General features: G+C 30.7%; 1 protein-coding gene across 1 annotated transcript; it reads right to left on the bottom strand.

Annotated features, from left to right (window-relative positions):
- Positions 1 to 3,844: 3,844 nt before the first annotated feature.
- On the bottom strand, positions 3,845 to 5,884 carry TRIADDRAFT_33541 (uncharacterized protein; the record flags this gene model as incomplete). The annotated part of the gene is made up of 6 exons (XM_002118009.1): positions 3,845 to 3,937; positions 4,201 to 4,327; positions 4,526 to 4,623; positions 4,756 to 4,822; positions 5,497 to 5,563; positions 5,740 to 5,884. Coding segments are annotated over 6 exons (597 nt in total), but the record flags the coding sequence as incomplete, so codon positions are not given.
- Between the last annotated feature and the right edge of the window lie 12,784 nt (positions 5,885 to 18,668).

Raw genomic sequence — 18,668 nt, 5'->3', positions numbered from 1 at the left:
ATGAGAAAAATATCTTTAATATGAATATGCAAACGTATAAAATACGGGGACCAAGATCTGGAATGAGAATGCAGCTCTCGTCATCAGTATTGGTTTGGGAGATATACATACAAAGGATACGTTCAAAATCTTATACTAGTATTCCTTAATTGTGCATGACAAATCACCTTGGCATGACTCCTTGATATCTACTCCTGCCTTTAAAGCCATTAAACCAGAGTTGAAAGTAACAGCTACTGTAGTACCTAGTGTATTAGTAAACATATGAATGAAAATTTTCTACCGTAAAAAATTTTATACTTGGCAAAATTTATACCTCAAATAACTCAGTTTTATAATATAGCATTGTGATATATACCAATCACGAGATTCCAAACTTTAGGAAAATAAGGGTTTTATTGAATCTTATACAAAGATTAACTACACACAGCTCTCTCTAGCCGAATACTACTACTAAAGACTTCTAGAACGACCTAACAGAATAATCTAAAGTTGTATGCTTTTATACTTTCCGTAGCATTCGCAGCTACAATCCGCATAGCAACCTTTTACCTTATTTTACACATAGTTAAATTATTCTTAGTAAGACTATTCTACTGCGGACCATCATTAATCCAATACGACTACAGTACTTACATAGACATCATTCACACCAGCCAAAGTACAATGAATTAACCATATCCTAATATATGATTTACAGTTCTATTTTTACCTATAACCTTATTAGTAACTCAACAGCTTACTGTATATAGTCATCTGTACTGTAGCATAGAGTCTCTACCACTACAGTCTATAGTTATAGCTACCAAATATCTCTTAGGATAAATATCTATCGTACATTATACTAAACATGGCTAACAGTCTACAATCACAATACTAAGTTACATTACAAGCATTTATGGTTTCAATACTAAGATTTCTCAATTAAATATTCTTACCTAGGTATAAAATGATTAGAGGAGATTATTGTCCAAGCTAATTATTAAAACTTACTAACATGAAACGCTCCAGTTAACTTGATGTTCGGTTTAAAATTTTTATGCATGTATTATATTAATTTTCAATATAGACAGTGAAATACTCAAATCTACATTATATCAAACTATTTCAGGAGGAAACAAGAGCTGTTATGTCTTTAAAAACATATCCTGGTTATGACCAAAAATTTAATTTTTATTGTTATTCTCAGTAGTACAATACATGTTACAAAGCGAAGAATTTCACGTTTACACATGTTACTGGTCTATACATGGAACATTTAAAGATAGAAAATCCGATGCTAATTTTAATCAAATCACAAAGTTTCAAAGCCAATATCGTATGGTATAGGTGATATATCTAACTTTATAGCCCTAATTTTTTAATTTAAGCTTCATAATTTAAGTATTTTTGATATTGGTGCAAGAGTATACGGAAGGATTCAATTGTTAAATTTGATAGCATCTTTTAATAAAGATATTGAGTTAAAATAGCTATTAATGAACGCTTTATTGGGATTATATTCTATCACTTTTATATCATGTCAATTGATTTGGATATGGAAATATACTGTAGATAAATCATTTTTTGCAATTCGTGTCAAGACAGCAGCTATTAATCAATGTATCTAGTTGTTTAGCTCTCACACTAGTATGTTCAACCGACATAATATCGATAGTTAGTTACGTATGATATATATCGATCTAGTTACCTGACAATATGTCTACCCATCTTAATACTACATACATTATATTTGTATAATAAATAAATTTTTAGATTTTATAGGCTACAATCTTGCTCTCGAGTACGTAATAAAGCCAAGAAGCTTGATATATTAAGATAATTTCAAAGTGAATGCGTTGATATAATTGGATAATGAAAGAGCTCCTATGTATCAGTAGGAGTAACATAAGCACTTTTAGATAGCAATCTCACCTAAATTATAACTTAACACTCGGAAAATTAGTCCTTTCTATAGCTTACATGAACTCATTGTAAATATTATGGACTATCGATATCCATTATAATTTAAAGGAATTAGCAACAAATATCATAAATATCTTCTAATCTAACTATTTATTTTCTATCTTTTATCACTTGATAGCGATTTCATCAATCTCCTGGATTATCTAGCAAGTTGATCTGTGATTCCGTTGCACTATTTGGAAACTCTTTAGACTGAAAAAGATAAAAGTTGATATTTAGAGATGTCGGTGAAAGCTAGAAGATTGACCAATATTTAATCTATCATCACTATATTAGTACTTAAACCTGGAAAAATATAACACATTAGCAGAATATTATACATTAGAATAGGCTAAGGATAAGTGGCAATATACAGCAAGACAGCAAGCAAAAAACATGTAAAATGGCTAATTAATTAATATAATGAATTTATCAGCTAACCAATTACTTTTAACAATGATTATTTCAATTCAATGATAGTTAAAATTTGTGCTTGAAATTATTGTCTGGTATCTGTGATGACTATTTTTTCATGATTTAAATTGTTATAAGGGTGATTAAAATATAAAGTATTATGCCGTACTAATTTACGATTAGAGTTAGCACATATATAAGCTTATTTCTTTATTAGACGGGTAGCGAAAAGGGCATATCCTATTACTGATGTGTGTTCTCTTGTTTCTACTTAAATATCAGCATAAATCTTGAACCTACTATCACAACCCTCACTTGTGGCAAAGGAAAGTAAAGAACTCTAGTGTAGTTACTTAAAACTTGGGCTATTTCTCCCAGTATTTTCAGTTTCTATGAGAGAAGTATTTGAGAACTCGATTTCTCGGCTGATCTCCACAGACAACTGACTAATTATTATACTATTCTTCACGATATGAGTCTTGCCGTTTCTTGAGCAATTACTTACTTTATTCTACAAACACACGCGCTTAAATAGGTTTCTACAGTGAATTCCAATATTAACGAGTGAGAATTCATGCTTTGCAAGTTACATTAATTAGTATAATACCATTACTAAATATACATGTCGATATCCTCAGACTTAGATAGCTACAAGCTATCAGGTGTTAAGACGCTCAACCTTCGTCCATAGACAGCTCAATTTTTAGAGATTAACATACCTTATAAACCTACAGTAAATTAACTGCTAATAACTTCTATTTTTATCTCATTTCTACCATCCTATTATTAGCTACAAGCGCATTAAAACATAGCACATAACCTTATCTTATCTATTCATAAGCATTCATTAATTTACAGTTACTTAATTAGTAACGGCGTACCGTGACACCTACCTCATCAGAAGACATGGTATTAACTCGCACAATTCTTAACTCTTGTTCTGTATCTGTAGATTCTAAAATCGTAATTATTAGATATCAGGAATGAGGAATGCTTTTTGGTTAAGATAAATTTATGATATGAAATTTTGGATATGGAAAGGTAACTAAATATACTTATGATAAATTCCAATTGATTCATATTAACAATTACTCAAGCAATATATCCAATGTATTACGCATTTTTTGCGATGACAATAACAGCATACAGCATATAACTTGCCATGAATCATCAACTAAGAGCAAGCTACGCAAATGATGCAAGTTTACCTTTAATGGTCCTTGAGAGGGCAGGACGTGAACTTGATATTTGAGACTATACAAAATTATAACAAATAAATACAATGAATAAAATCTTGAAATTCACTATGATAACCAGTCAATGAAACTAGTTTAAAATATGTGTTTACAGATATTATAATGAAAATATTTTCGTACTTTTTCGTTTTTAGTTAAGCTTGCCGGTACAAGTCGTTTCTCCATCATTCTATTGAATGCTTGTCTGACCTTAATTAGTAAATATAATAATATTAGTATAAATTAAGAAATCAAACATTGCTATGCTCCATAGTCTGATATAAATTATAATATCTTCTTACTTCAGAGTTATATAAGCAATGAAAGACGAAGATTGATAGACCCTACAGGAATTGATTCAAAAAGAGACTTAATTATTATGCTTAAAATTGAAATAAAAGAATATTATTAGCCACTATTATTAATGAAGCCGTTTATAAGTCACAAAAAATTTTATTATAAGGATAAGATCGTTGCATGTTAATGTAAAATTCTGGCGATACAATTACTTCATCTTGGAACAATAAAAATGGTGACTACTCCAAGCCGCAAGGTAGATTAAAATAGTACTAACAAAATTTAATCGATAAAATAGAAATGACAGTACCTGCAGAGAGCTAAATATCACAAATAGGTAGGAAAACACAATGGTATGATCAGTTAGAGGTATCATGCCAAATATCCAAGTTAATCCAAGCAGCGGACATAATATGGCGGTTGCTTTAACCATAGACCTTTAGTAAATGAGAGATTAAAGTATACTCACGATTATAGAATGAAACAGAATTAGAACATTTATTTGTATGAAACTATAATTCCAAAATTAATTTTTTAACGTAATAACGACATTAATGATCGATTTTATTCAAGTGATTCTTATAGCTTGCTGTCAACATAAATAATAGCAAAATTATAAATCAATATATTCGTACTTGATTCCAGTAAATTTGGTTTTGCCTTGTTTATGTAAAACGGATGTGCTGGAGCTTACAGTGACCTTAATTACTGCAATCATGATGATTGTGTTGATCTAAGATTATGAGAATGCCAATAGATTAAGAAAGGGTCTCATAAACTAGATAGCGAATGAAACAGCAGGAACCACATGCAGATCTTGCATCTGAGCTACTATTACCCATTATTTAACATTATAAACACTTACCAAAGTTATACCCAAAACTGGCCCTACAAATGCCCATCGAGATCCATCGGCAGTTGATAACCAACACCTGCATTAAAAATCGTTTTAGTTAGGTTTTTAATTCCACTAAACCAGTTTGCTCTCTGTTGTATAAGAACCATTATGCATATTCACATATTTAATTATTTATGGCTTAATTTTATTAGTAGTCGTTCTCTAAATATTACAACTCCTTTACTTAAGTACGGTGTAAATAAGGTGATATGTTGCTTGATCAGCAGCTTAATTGTTTAATTATCAAGGTTCTTCATTACGACATAACTAACTATTGTAAGTGTTTAACTATGATATTGTATTACTTTTGCCATTCCAGGAGATAAATTCAAACGAAAATTAATTCTAATACAAAATATGGTTTTTACTGTTGCTCGAATACAACAATCTGAAACAGCTAGAACATCGATAGAACTTCAAACATGGATAACTTTAATTGCTATCTTGAACTTGCTTTCTGAGCTTCTTTCTATTGGTTTTATTGAAAATCTAGACGCTAAAGTGTAGGAAGTCATAAACTGTGCACTCGCTTAGATATGACTTTTACATTTTCGTAATTATTATACGTGGACATTATATAACTAGATAAGGTTAAAGGATATCTAGAAAATTTTGTTATTTTTACTGTTATAGCTTTCTACTGTCTTTAGTAATCGAACTTCGTTAATATCACTCCGATGTAAGAATTTCATAACATTAATCTCGTACCTTTCATTAGCTCCATAATTATCAAAGCGAACCAACATTGATATGCCAACCACAATCACTGGCAGTCCTAATTGCAAATGATACCGTATGTGATCGTCTTGAGTAACGTTTTATTAGCTCAAAAATCATTATTTATCAAAGTAAAATATCACGGTTTTAGAATTTACTTAACATGGCAATATAATGAATATTAAATTGTCGAACTATCTATTTCAATAAGTATCAAGTCATTGCTATGCTTACCCCATCCGAAAATGTAGTAGTAGAGTTTCTTGCTCTTTTGATTAAAAACTGTAATGATGAGTAGATATAAATGAATCCCCTCCACAGACATCCATGAAAATGATGCTAAGCAGAAAAAGTGTAGACAGACTGCTGATATCTTGCATATAATCTGAAAGTTGAAGAGAAACGTAGATATTTAATTTACTTCATTTAGCGAAGTAGTCATTAAATGAAATGCTATAACATTGATCGACTAGGGTTAGATGAGCTAAATTGACTATCATACACCATAAATTTTTTATAGTGGGTAAAAATGGCCGAACGCTATTATGTTATCGAATATTTATGTTATTAAAGATCGATCAATTTAAAAATACAGGAAAGAAGATTCAGTAGATGAACATACTGCATTCTTGGCTATGTACATTCCGGTAAAGATGAAAATTTGCGTTAGCAGCAGAGCTACTAGTAAATTCTTATGGATTGTAAATCTTTCAGAATTTAACCTAATCCGTTTTGCATATAAAAATTTTATTAACACGTGATGATTAAATAGACAAAATATTCGATTAAGGCTAATAACTACAAGACAACATAATTGTATCCTCTGCAAGGCAATAAACTTTGATCACATACTGTGTACTAACCTTAGGAAGGTATATACAGATAATGTTAGGCAGATGGATATTAATGATATTGCCAAGCCAATATTAGCAAGAACTCCAAGATTATCCAGATGTTCCGTGTTATTTATCTGAACCTAAATTATATATGCGGGAATTGAAGCAGCTCTTTAGCTTCAATTGCAGCTTTTAACAAGTTTACTTATAAATTAAGAGAATGACTGATGCGATGTTCTATTTTCGCTCTTTAATAATTATAAAACTTTTTTTGATACTTGATTATATAAATTATTTGCTCAAACTGAAATTGCGATATTTTTATTAAATTTTACCTGTATAATCGCTAGCATGAAATAAATACACTCGTAAGAAGATCCTAGGTCTTATTACTTATTCTTATGTAGTGAATATTTACAGATATCAATCAATAGTAAACTAATTTCCTGTCAATATCTCATTGCTCAGATTCATATTTTATTACACAATTTGGGCTGATTTATAGCTTACATCTGAAACTTGCAATAATAGTGCGAAATGGGTTAAGTGATTACAGGCACAAGTTGCATACTGCGATTGATTGCTGGACAATAATTTACAGCCATCGTCGGACCATTTGCTATTCAAAATAAAGCGAGACAGATAATGCTATTCCAGTTTATTGATGGCAGATATCAATTGTAATAATTAAGTGCTATTATTTTATAGCATTAGCAATTAGAAGTAAACATAATATTCCAATGGACAGATAAAGGAAGGATTGTAAATTGTTCAAAGGTATATTTTCATAAGCATATTATTGTCCGTTTAATTCTGATTGGCTTGGTTCATCATATACTGTACTTATAATTTTATTATAAACTTAGTTCAATAACACTTATACTTGATAGGTGATGTTATGTAATATATTACTAAAGCTGCTACTTTAACTTACTTGGTCGTTAAATTCCAGTATACACATTCCATCGTTGTATTGTTGGCCGATGATGATGTTACCATCGGAAGGTTACTCTGTTGATAAATGAGTAGATTGTAGATATGAGAATTATATAATTTGCCGTAGAAGTGAATTAAGCTATAGTTTCGCATCCTATTTATTTGAAGACATTCACGTAATCCTCTCATGAGCTGTAATAGCTTATAGCATAGGAACATAGATGAGTTAAGTAATATTATAGATTGCTAGTTATTCCGGTCGGCAGGCTTTAGCTGTACCAGGTAATACTATATAAATTTTACAGTATAATTTATTACAAGCATAAATTATATTATTAGTTTCAACTTTGAATCTATATGATATGTACAGTTACCGCAAAAGGAGTGTAAATCTAAACTTTACAAATCAATATTGCTGATCATGCTGAAAAACTACTTACGATTAGAATACGAGTATTCCGTAAGTTGTAATATACGAAATGTGATCCATTTACATTTAATAGCTAAGTATTAAGTTGGATAAAAACTGTTCTACTATTGTTAGATTCATAAACATATTCTAATGATGTCTATTCTTACGTTACCGAATTTTAATTAGAATTGATGCCTTAATCGCAAGATGTAACGAAAGACTATTCACTCATATGTAACAACTAAGTTGTGTGAAGCACATTCCTATTACTAACGAATTCATAATCATATTTTAATTATATTTATTCTTGCTTTACCGAATTTCCATTAGTACTGATAGTATATGGAATTTGATAGGTAAAGAAATATTCTTGGTAAGATGGTAGTTTTGGATTAACCGAACAAGATAAAATTTGTGAATACAACTTCTTCTGCCTGTCATCAAAATATTGAGATCATAAGTTTTTATCAATTTTATACGAACGAAACTTATTTCCTGGGTTTTTGATAAACTCTATTAGACTTACGTTGAAGCGGTGGTTTGATTTAATATTCCTCCTAAGAATTGATAAACTCCGGTAATAATTTCAACCTTGGGATCTATCATTGGTATATGTGAGAATAAGAATACAAAAGTGTCGTAAATATTTTTGTGATATACGCAGTAGAAATTTATGGTATTAAAATTCATTTCTAGATTTATCAATCACCTCCTGATCCAAAGATAGATTTTGAAACTCCGAAATGGTAGCGATCATTATTTCCAGCTATTAATGTATGATTATATCCATATTGCTGTACTTCTTGTGAACTTTTTACTTCGATGTTAAATTTTGACGCTACATAGAAGAATATGAAGATTCAAATTTAAGCTAATTAAGCTTTACTTTCTGGCTAGAATGAATGATAGCTTGAGATATCTGAGATGTTTATTGCAATTTAAGGAATATGTCAATGAAAAATCTCGTAGTACGAAATTTAGATAGAAAATACATTAAAAGCTTACCAGTTTCATTGCTAACAATTTCAATAGATTCTCCAATTTTCATACTAGAAGCAATTCGAGATCCAATTTGGTCCATGATTTGGATGTATTCAGTTACAAGAGTACTCGCCTAATGAGAAGATATTTAAGCAATATGTCAACATTATATCTGTCTTTCAGCTATGTTATTAACTACAATATCAGCACTTATGAAAGAATTGACAACCTGGCTATCATTTTGTATTTCGGTAACCGATGTCATTTTTTCAACACTGTTGAAGACAAGCTGAAAAGTAAAGGAGCAGTAGAGTAACTTAGTTATACCTAAGGTTGCGGCAAGCCATTGCATAAAACGAAATCATGCTTACCTCGGCTACTTCTTTCTTGTCGCTTAAGCTTGCTTTAGTAACGTCGGTACGATTAACAACTGTTGCTAAACCTTGACTATATGCTTTTAATTCGTCTGATTGTGCATTTAATTTTAACTGAAGCTCGACTCTTAATTCACGGATAATTTCAATAGATTTTTGGATAGTGAAATTCTCTGTATTATTAATCTGATGGAAAGATAAGATATAGTTAGCAACGAACAGGTGTCCAACTTCGATCGAAGCTAATTTATCGTCCAATAGCTCTTACTGGATAAATTGTTACAGAATGACATCAAAAGGTAATTGTATTACATTCAGATTATGCTGTGCTTGTAGTATTTACTTAATATTGATATCCTAACTTGTTCTTAAACAGGGATACCTTGACAGTCTTACCGTACTATAGATAAATATACTGTATCTTATCATGTTTAGTTAATTTATAGCACTTGCATTCTTCATAATCTCCTACAATCATTTGCTATTATATAGACTACGCATGTAATGGTAGATGTTGTATCTAATTGTACAATTATGTCCTCTATATGTGTTCTATCTCTAACATTTTCAATACAGTACATATAGTCTCTGCCTCAGATTTATTAAATTGTTGCAATAGTCAGAGTGTTGACTATTCTTACGTTACTTTACGCCAGCTAATACTCTACCCTATGGTAACTACCTCACACTTGAAGTCTATAAGAATCTTTTTTTTCAATCAACTCATTTACGTCAATTTCTAAGTAGCAATAGTACTAAATCGACTTTCACTAAATCATAGAACTCTCTATCACAGTAGTAAACAACTACTTGTAAAGTTATTTATTCTCTTTACCTGTTGCAAAAAATAGGAGATCTGCGGAGTACTATATGAATTACTGGTAGTACTCAAGGTATTTATGGTGTGGAAAGATTGATTGATTGTTGGCTGGTTAGTTGTTTCTTTGGTTGTAGCAAGCTGATTTGGTGAAGCAGCACTAGCTGCTCCATTAGTAGCCATCATAAAATGATCATTAGTGGATAGATTTGTTGCTGAATTTTCGGTTGTCTCTATTAATGGATTAGTAGTATCAACTGCAGCACTTGGATCGGTCGAAGCTTGATTGGCAGTTGGTGGATTAGTTTCAGGCCCACTTGTAGTGGCTAAATCTGTTGTCGGTTCATTGGTAGCGGACAAATCTGTTGTCGGTTCATTGGTAGTGGATAAATCTGTGGTTGGTGAGTTTGTTGTCGGCTCTTGAGTCATTATTGCGTCAATTGTTGATTTCTCTGTCGTTGGTAGAATTGTTGTTGGTTCTGTAGTTGGCATAGGTAAAACTAGAATAAAAGATGCAATTTTATCAATGTTATAGGGTTTCGAATCGCGCTATCAATCTTTGCAAAGACTCCAGCTATCATCTATTCGATAAAGCGATATTGTTCATTATCCTCAGTTAAGCAGAAAGAATAGCTATGAATTTAGTGACTGCTATTGATAGCCCAATAAAATTGAATTAACTTACTCTTTTCGCAGATATAAACTCTTCCAAGAGAGCATGGTAAATCCCACCATTGCCAACGTTCATCAAACCATTGTATTACTACGCAAGCTTGATTAGCAGCATTTGGCTGACGTAAATACCATTTTGAGTAGCCCGTTGATCGGAGTGATAATCCACTAATTAACCATGAATGATCTGTGGGATGTGATAGAGTTGGAGTATCCACTAACCCGATCCAATTATTGGTATAGCTTGTACTAGTTACATTTGCTTCGATAAAATTTTCCTTTTCTTCATTATCAATTTCAGCCAGGGAAGCATTATAGTGATGGCAGACGGCCAGAGCATCTTCAAATGATGCAGTATGTGTAAATTGTTTTAAACAAGTACTATTTTGATATTTTGCCCATCCAGGCAAGCATGAACCATTTTGTTCAAGTCCTAAATGAAATATTGGCGAAATAATTTCAACTTTACTTGCTCTCGCATTTATCGCAAAACAGTCTTGTTGCATTGCAATCTTGTGAAAACCCATGCTAGCTACAAACGCTTGTTTTATTCCTTTTTGTGTTACATTGATTGATAATTAATCATCTTACATCAATGATATTTTGTACAGTGAACTTTTATCAGATACTAATCAAATAAAGTACTTACTGAGCTCTCTATCCCATCTTGATTTTATAACTCAAACAGGAATACAATTTCGTATTTTACTCCAATGGACGACCTCTGATATTCACTAGAACTCGTTATCTATTTATTGCCGTTCAACTACAGTAGCATAGAATTTCGGGAATAGACTACAGTGTTTTATAGAAATCAAGCTCTTTGAAATCTTACGCTAGGTAATATAGAGGTCGTAGTGGATAGCAATAGCAAAAATGGCAAGAATGACTAAGTTTGCATTAATTTCTACTTCAAACAGGCTTAAGCTATCAGTTCACGTTCTTTAATGCAGGTATGTTACTATACGATGCTAATTAATAAAAATTTATCGAAGCGGCTATCAATCAGCTTAAGCTTACCTGATTGACATATAAAGTAATATTGTTCTTGACATTTCTTTTCAAACCATCCCCAAATAGAATGTTGATAAACAAGAGCGGTACAGTTATCATCTGTACCAGATGATAGTCCTGTATCCCAATTAGAGTATCCAAGAACTTGGGGACTACGATTTGTGGTTATCCACTTGTAACTGCTGAGTTTATTATCACTATTCAAATCTCTCAATCCAATCCAGTAACTCTGGTGACTCGATATTAGAACAGAACTTTGGATAAAGGATTCCTTGCTGCCACTATCAATTTCCACTAATCGACCGCCCATGGCTTGACAGGAAGCAACAGCATCATCAAAAGTGACCAGAGTGGTTTGCAATTGCATGCAACTGTAACCAAATTGGCTCCAACCAGCATCACAGCTTGTATTTTCACCATGAACGAAATTTTGGCCTGCATATATAAACCATTTATTAAATCAAGTAAAAAATTGAATTCTTATCGTCGACTTTGGAAAGATTTTAATCTCACTTGAAGTGAGTTTATTTGGTAGGCGATCATAATACAGATAGAAAAATTCTATAAATAATGATATGGATACATTTCCTCGGTTAAATAGATGAAAACCTTTGCATTTTATAGATTTTGGAAGAAAAATTTTCAGTCTTAAATTTGATGAAATATATCCATCGAAATGCAAGAAAAGTACAGGATCGGCATTTGTCCTTAGACAAGCTCAATCTAGCTATATTTTTCCAGCGCCAATACGATCAAGTCATGTTGTGGACCTCACTTAACAAACCATTCACGATTATATACAGACAGTGATTACTATTAAGATTGAAATTTAATGTCTATCTCAATGATAGTTCACTAAAGTGCATGCTATAATGGTATTATGTGATTTAGATCAACGATACCAATTTCATGTTTATCATATACAGTAAGAGACGCATAGCAAGATTTTCTAGTCTGTTCTCGATAGATTTAGAGAACTCTGTAATATCTTCTATAGTAATATGCTAAATATATATACCTTTCTCATATGATTTTCATATAAAATTTCAGGGTAGTGGGTAACGTTCTTTAAAGTGGATGATTAAGTTTCAAGAACGTATGAAAATCTTCCTAGACTGACAGATAGTCTCTGTAATTAATACATTGGTGAGGTCAAGTAGTAGACTATAGTTAAGCAAAATAGTTATTTTTCTGTTTATTGTAATTCTCAATTCATTTTGGTTAAGAGGATATTATGTTATTCGCCGAGTTTTCTTTATCTATGCGTATATCGATATGAGATTTATTTCATTGGATCATCTGGTAGCTAAAATATACTAAACAGGTGCGGCTATAGCATCAGGGCATTTAGGTGTAGCAGTAATCATTATTGTCTATACCCTTGTAATGTAAAATATGGTAAAGTCCGCAGTAATATTAAATGGATGAAATAGTTTAGGTATTATATGTTACCCTTGATCTATTGATCAACGAACAATGACATAGTATAATAATACCGGTGCTTAACTTCTTTCTTATTAATCATGATAACCACAGATATTCTATTTTATAAAAGATCTCGATTTATATCTTATAGCGTCAATAAATGACTTGATTATTCGTAAGAAGAATGAATATGGAAGATCTAAATTCCTGACTTGAGGGATTAAAAATAAAATTTCTATAATTCTATTCTATCTAGGTGTTTATTTTTTTTACTTCCATTGAAATTAATTTAATATGTAAACATATTGATTAGTTATTTATTAAGAGATCAATAGAAGTTTTTCAATAAATCGAACCCATCTTCTGAATTTAATTAACATCAAATATTGTCAAGAGGATGCGTAATTGTAACTTGTTTTTAATCTATTGAGCTGTAATAATGACAACAAAATTTCTCTATGTGATGACCCGAAGAAATTTCAGCAAGGTTATAATAAAATTTTTGTCCAATAAATGACTTGACAGCATCAAAATACCACGTCAAAAATTTCTCTCATTTATGTATTGAATATGATAAGCAAGAGAATTATTTATGTCTTCTTAATATTATAATGCACATCATTATTCATTAAAGAGACATAATCTCTTACATAAATAAATTTTGTTGTTATTTTGAAATAAATTCCTGTATGTTATGAATCGTTTTGCCTGATATCGGCTACCTCTAAATTGCGAAAGTTTGAGCACATAAACTATGTTGGCATTAAACCATATTTAACTCCAATGCTAGTATTAAACTTAAGGCTTGAATAAATTGTATTTTTAATAAACAATTGCGTATTGTTGTTTGGAAATTAAGTAAGAGAATAGCGTAATGCCAGCTAATACTAGCATTCGTTTTCGTAAGGATTGTCCTTGATACTACAATTAATCGATAGAAGTGATGTCCACCCCAATAGTACAAAATTGGATATTGATAGGCCTACTAGTTTCCATAAAAGTACGAGCAAGTAGAAGATAGTAAGATATTCTCCACTTATACTTGAGTTTCTTGGTGCAATATTACAGTATTTTACTTCCAATAATACTACAAGATAATAATCTTGACACAGCTGGTATCGCATTGATACAAAATAGGAGTATCAGCTTCAATTATAGTATACCGTGAAATACAGATACAAAAGTAGTTGCATTACTTCTGTGAGAATTAATTCAAAATATATTTATTCGATGGTATTAGACAAGTGACAGTGTGATGCTGAAGTTGATATCAATAATTTCTGAGTTAATCCTTACAGTCTTGGATGTTCTTCTATCTCTAATGAAATGTATTGATGTGGAATCTAATGTAATATATATGATGCAGTAAGAATTGTGACTAATAAATGTCAACAACTTTAGGGGCATATAGATATTATTGTAAAAGACATAAATTCTCTCCGTGCAGCTATTTCAAACCGGTACGATATTTAAAACTATTCAGGAATTTAACAATTATAAAGAGAAATTTACAGTATTGAAAGTAGGTAAGATGTTAATTATATTTAAAAGTCACCGATTATATTCTCCTTACCCTGACTATCATGACAAATATAATCTCTCAACTTTATGATCCTATTTTGGTTGCAAACTTTTATCTATTGAATGCTATGATGAAACAGAAGTCCATAGGTATCCTTGACGGTATGTGTGGTCCAGAATGAGGTTACTACATTATCTAGACGAAATTAGAGTGCAGACTGAATTCATTATTAATTTACTGAATCCCAAATGGATTGTAAAGTTATGCTGTGGTATGCTAACAGAATAGGTACTCTAGCGTCTCTGAGCAGCTTTAGCGACTCAAATCAAATTTTTCGATATTTAGCTAATTGCAATTTCATTAAGCTAAATGTGCTTTAAATTCCATCCTAAGGTGAATCTATGTAAAATAAAGTCACAATAGAACTTTACGTTAATTAGCAAATGAGGTGTACATAGTTCACTACGATCCAAAATAGACGATTTGGATCGCAGTGTATAATAGGCGTACAGTGTGCAATCAATCCATTATTGTCTAACGAAATTCGAGCGAACTGCAAAGTTTATTCCTAGTAAGTTGGACGTAGGAGACATCATAATATTCTTAGTGGCATTTAAGACTATAAACTGTCTTATAATGGTCCGCTCCCGACGGGAAATATCTACTTACTTAAAATATTTTATAAGCAAGGAAGTAATACACATAGACTATTTGAATGCCTGGGGTTAAAATAGATTGTTATTCTCAGCCTTAAATGAACTTAGTAAAGTTATTACTCTTATTTCAAATCTAATTACCATGTTTTCGGGTAAGCCTATTATCAATATCGTTCTTTACACCTTGCATCAGCTTAATAGATGAAATAAATACTATACTAAAGATAAATAAATCATTTTAAGGTCAGGAATTATCTTAGCAACGTAATAAAAATAAATGTTACACGAAATTTCATTATTCTTGGAGGGTAGACAATTTAAATGAAATTCAAATCAGGCTTTTACTGATCCGTTACTAATTGATCATCTCTTAGTTTAGTGTGCAACAATGATAACTATACCCATGGTTAAATAATAGGAATAGTATAAAATTTCCTTCTGTGTAGCATAACTTGCTGCAATTACTCCAATAATTTAAAATAGCATTCAGGCAAATAATTGCATTATAAAGATCTTGAACTTACCCAGGCGAAAAATTGCCAAAGCCTACAAAATAAATGAAAGAAAAGATATAAAAAAATCAGTAAAATCCTTCTAAATGAGTTTAGCATGAAATTAAAGTATTCGACAGAAAAAAAGCCTAAATTGACTAATAAAAAATCATAGTTTGATAGTGGATAATTAAAAATATAGTGAAATGCCGTATGCGCCTAGTCCTAACATACTACATGTTTATTATTCAGATGCGTACAAATTAATGAATGAGTATTTTTATATTATGAAGCATAATCAAGACTAAGTCATTTCCTATAACGCATCCTTAAGTATTTTACTTCAAGTTATGGATATCTTAATTCGATAATGGCCGATGATTGATGACGAGTAAATTACGAAATGTTTCATTTTCTTTCAGAAGCTGGAATATGAATCATTACAGAATATGCTACCCTTTCACGATATTGTAGTAGTATAAATCGTTAATTATTGTAATTTGCTTTCAAACGATTGAAATAAGGCAATAATTTGGGCTTAAATTAGATTAAATTCAAGGGGATAACGGAAAACTAGAAATAAATGTTATTGGATATCTATTGAAAATCTATTGTTTTGGCCTACTAAAGAATCTGTTAACACTTGGTAAAATGCTTTTACCCAGAGAGTCGTTTTAAATTACTCAAGACATTGAAGTATTGTCATGTCGTATCTATGAAATTCTACTTTAATGTCTAGACTATTATTAACATGCCTACTAAGTCCTGTATTTAGATTCAAACTATTACTATAGTAGGGCGTATTAAGTAATTTGCATTTATGTCAAGATTCTTGTGTAAAGAATGAAAAACCGTTTTAAGAATCCTATCACAAGACCATAGTAGAAATTTTTTAAAACAACCAGGTGTTGGATTGTTAAACCATAGAAGCACAGAATTAAGTGCGTTTTTAAATTAGGTCTAATTGAGGATATTAAGAAATAAGAGATAATTTTACTTATATCAGAAATATAGTTTCCAACATACTGATGTATATTTAACCTATTTTGCGTCAAATTTTATACGATATATTTGTACTTTTGTGAGACAATTCACATATTTTCTAGTTCAGATACTAGTATTCGTAGATTTTTCTAATATTATCATCGAGTCTTTAAAGCTGATTTTAGGCTCATAGCTATCATAACGATGTTGGAAAAGTTAACATGAGTATTTATAGTGAAGAAACCTATTAAATTCTACTATAATCTCATAACTATCATAAAATTAGTTTAGTGGATGATATACGTAAAATTAATGTTCGTATTCACATCTTTTATATACAATATAAAAATAACGCTAAAGTTTTGACTGATAACTTGATCAAAAGAAATTACTATAACTAATTTTTGTAAGTTAATCAACAACACTGTAGATTATTAGTAGCAACGAAGGCATCTTAATATTTCTCACCCATAAAATTAAGCAGGTGTGATGATGGAAGCTGACAGCAGATCTAATTGGCCACACAATGGCTACCATTTTCCTAACGTTGTTGCGATTCCAGTTATTCCAATGAATTGATTTAATGATAACTACTTGAGTTAAAAGATTGCCTAAAGTAGTTTTAAAATCGGTGTACATATAAAAGAATAAGTAAGACGAAATTCGCACTCGTTATTTATTGATTCTATATTATAGTCAAATTAAATATGGTATTACTGTTTACTGAGAGCGCAATCAAGATTTTACTATCCTAGCATCGGCTTAAAAAGCGATTTTATTATTAGCCCACATACAAATATGTGAAATATACGTATAATATATTACGGTAATGAATTCTACATGATGATTGGCTATTTTAATGCATTATATTTTTATATAAGTATTAGACTAAAGTTAGACTAATTTAAACGAAAGACCGTATTGTAATATGATTAGCAGTAGATTGTATAAGTTAATTAAGACGACTTTAGAAAAAGGTCTCATTTAAGGCAACTGTATTAACTAGCAATACGGCAAACACATACAGTATTAATTAATACGAGAGAATAAACTAGCCGGACAGAAACAGCGGTAATTAGACTCATTTTATTCTTTATGTACGCATATTGATTATCATCATTTAAAAAATGAATGTAAATGATAATCGTATATGCAATTTCTCTTTCTTTACGATATTTAAGTGGATTTTTTATTTTTTACTTAGTTCTTTCAGTTTTCGCTTACATTACAGCCTAGTTAGTATAATTATCTGAAATGTCTACCTGTTAGTACCGAATCAAACTTATTAATTATTTACTACCGGACCATATAGATTCTAGTTTAAGATTATTAAGTCTCCTTAATGAATAAAATTGAAATAGCAAATTAGCTTATTTCAGATTTAATGTCGAATCACGTGGCAATTTTATCGAGTTTTACGCAAATTGAAACTGAATCTTACGGTATTTTATGCTATGTTATTACCCTATTTACGACTAGTAAGTCAAAAACGTAAAAGACTTCCCTAGTAGATTTAATCTCCAACTAATCACTTCAGAATACGAACGATAATTCAAGTTCCTATCTGGTAGTTACTAAATAAAATTTCAAAACAGACGTTTTAGCTTGAATTTTGGGATATTTTATGCCTTTTACTATTGGTTCTTCAGCAACTGATAAGATAAATAGAGTAAAATAGTTTATTCCTCCACCGGCTCCTCTAAGAAATACATGTAAGATATAAATTGCTCTCATACCCGATAATACAATTAATACTAAAATGACTTTTTTAGTAGATTTTTGAAATTAATATTTCTTCACAGTTTGTGTATTACTTTCTCGTCATCTGTCATAAGGAGGATAAGAAATTGAAAATAGCTTGATCTTTCGCCCAGTAAAGCTAAAAATAGGCTTCTATTTATACTAATTTATTGTACTGCAAAGTCAAATATTGAGTAGCAAGAATTTTGGAATATTCTGATACAAATACATAAATGTTTCATTAAACGATTAACTTTGTCAAAATTTAAGGCAAAATATAAAAATATATAAATGTCTAGAGCT

The sequence above is a fragment of the Trichoplax adhaerens genome, genomic scaffold (genome assembly GCF_000150275.1).
Source record: "Trichoplax adhaerens TRIADscaffold_35 genomic scaffold, whole genome shotgun sequence".
Classification (NCBI taxonomy): Eukaryota; Metazoa; Placozoa; class Uniplacotomia; order Trichoplacea; family Trichoplacidae; genus Trichoplax; species Trichoplax adhaerens.
The sequence above is the reverse complement of the archived record's forward strand: the minus strand, read 5'-3'. Positions and strand labels throughout refer to the sequence as shown.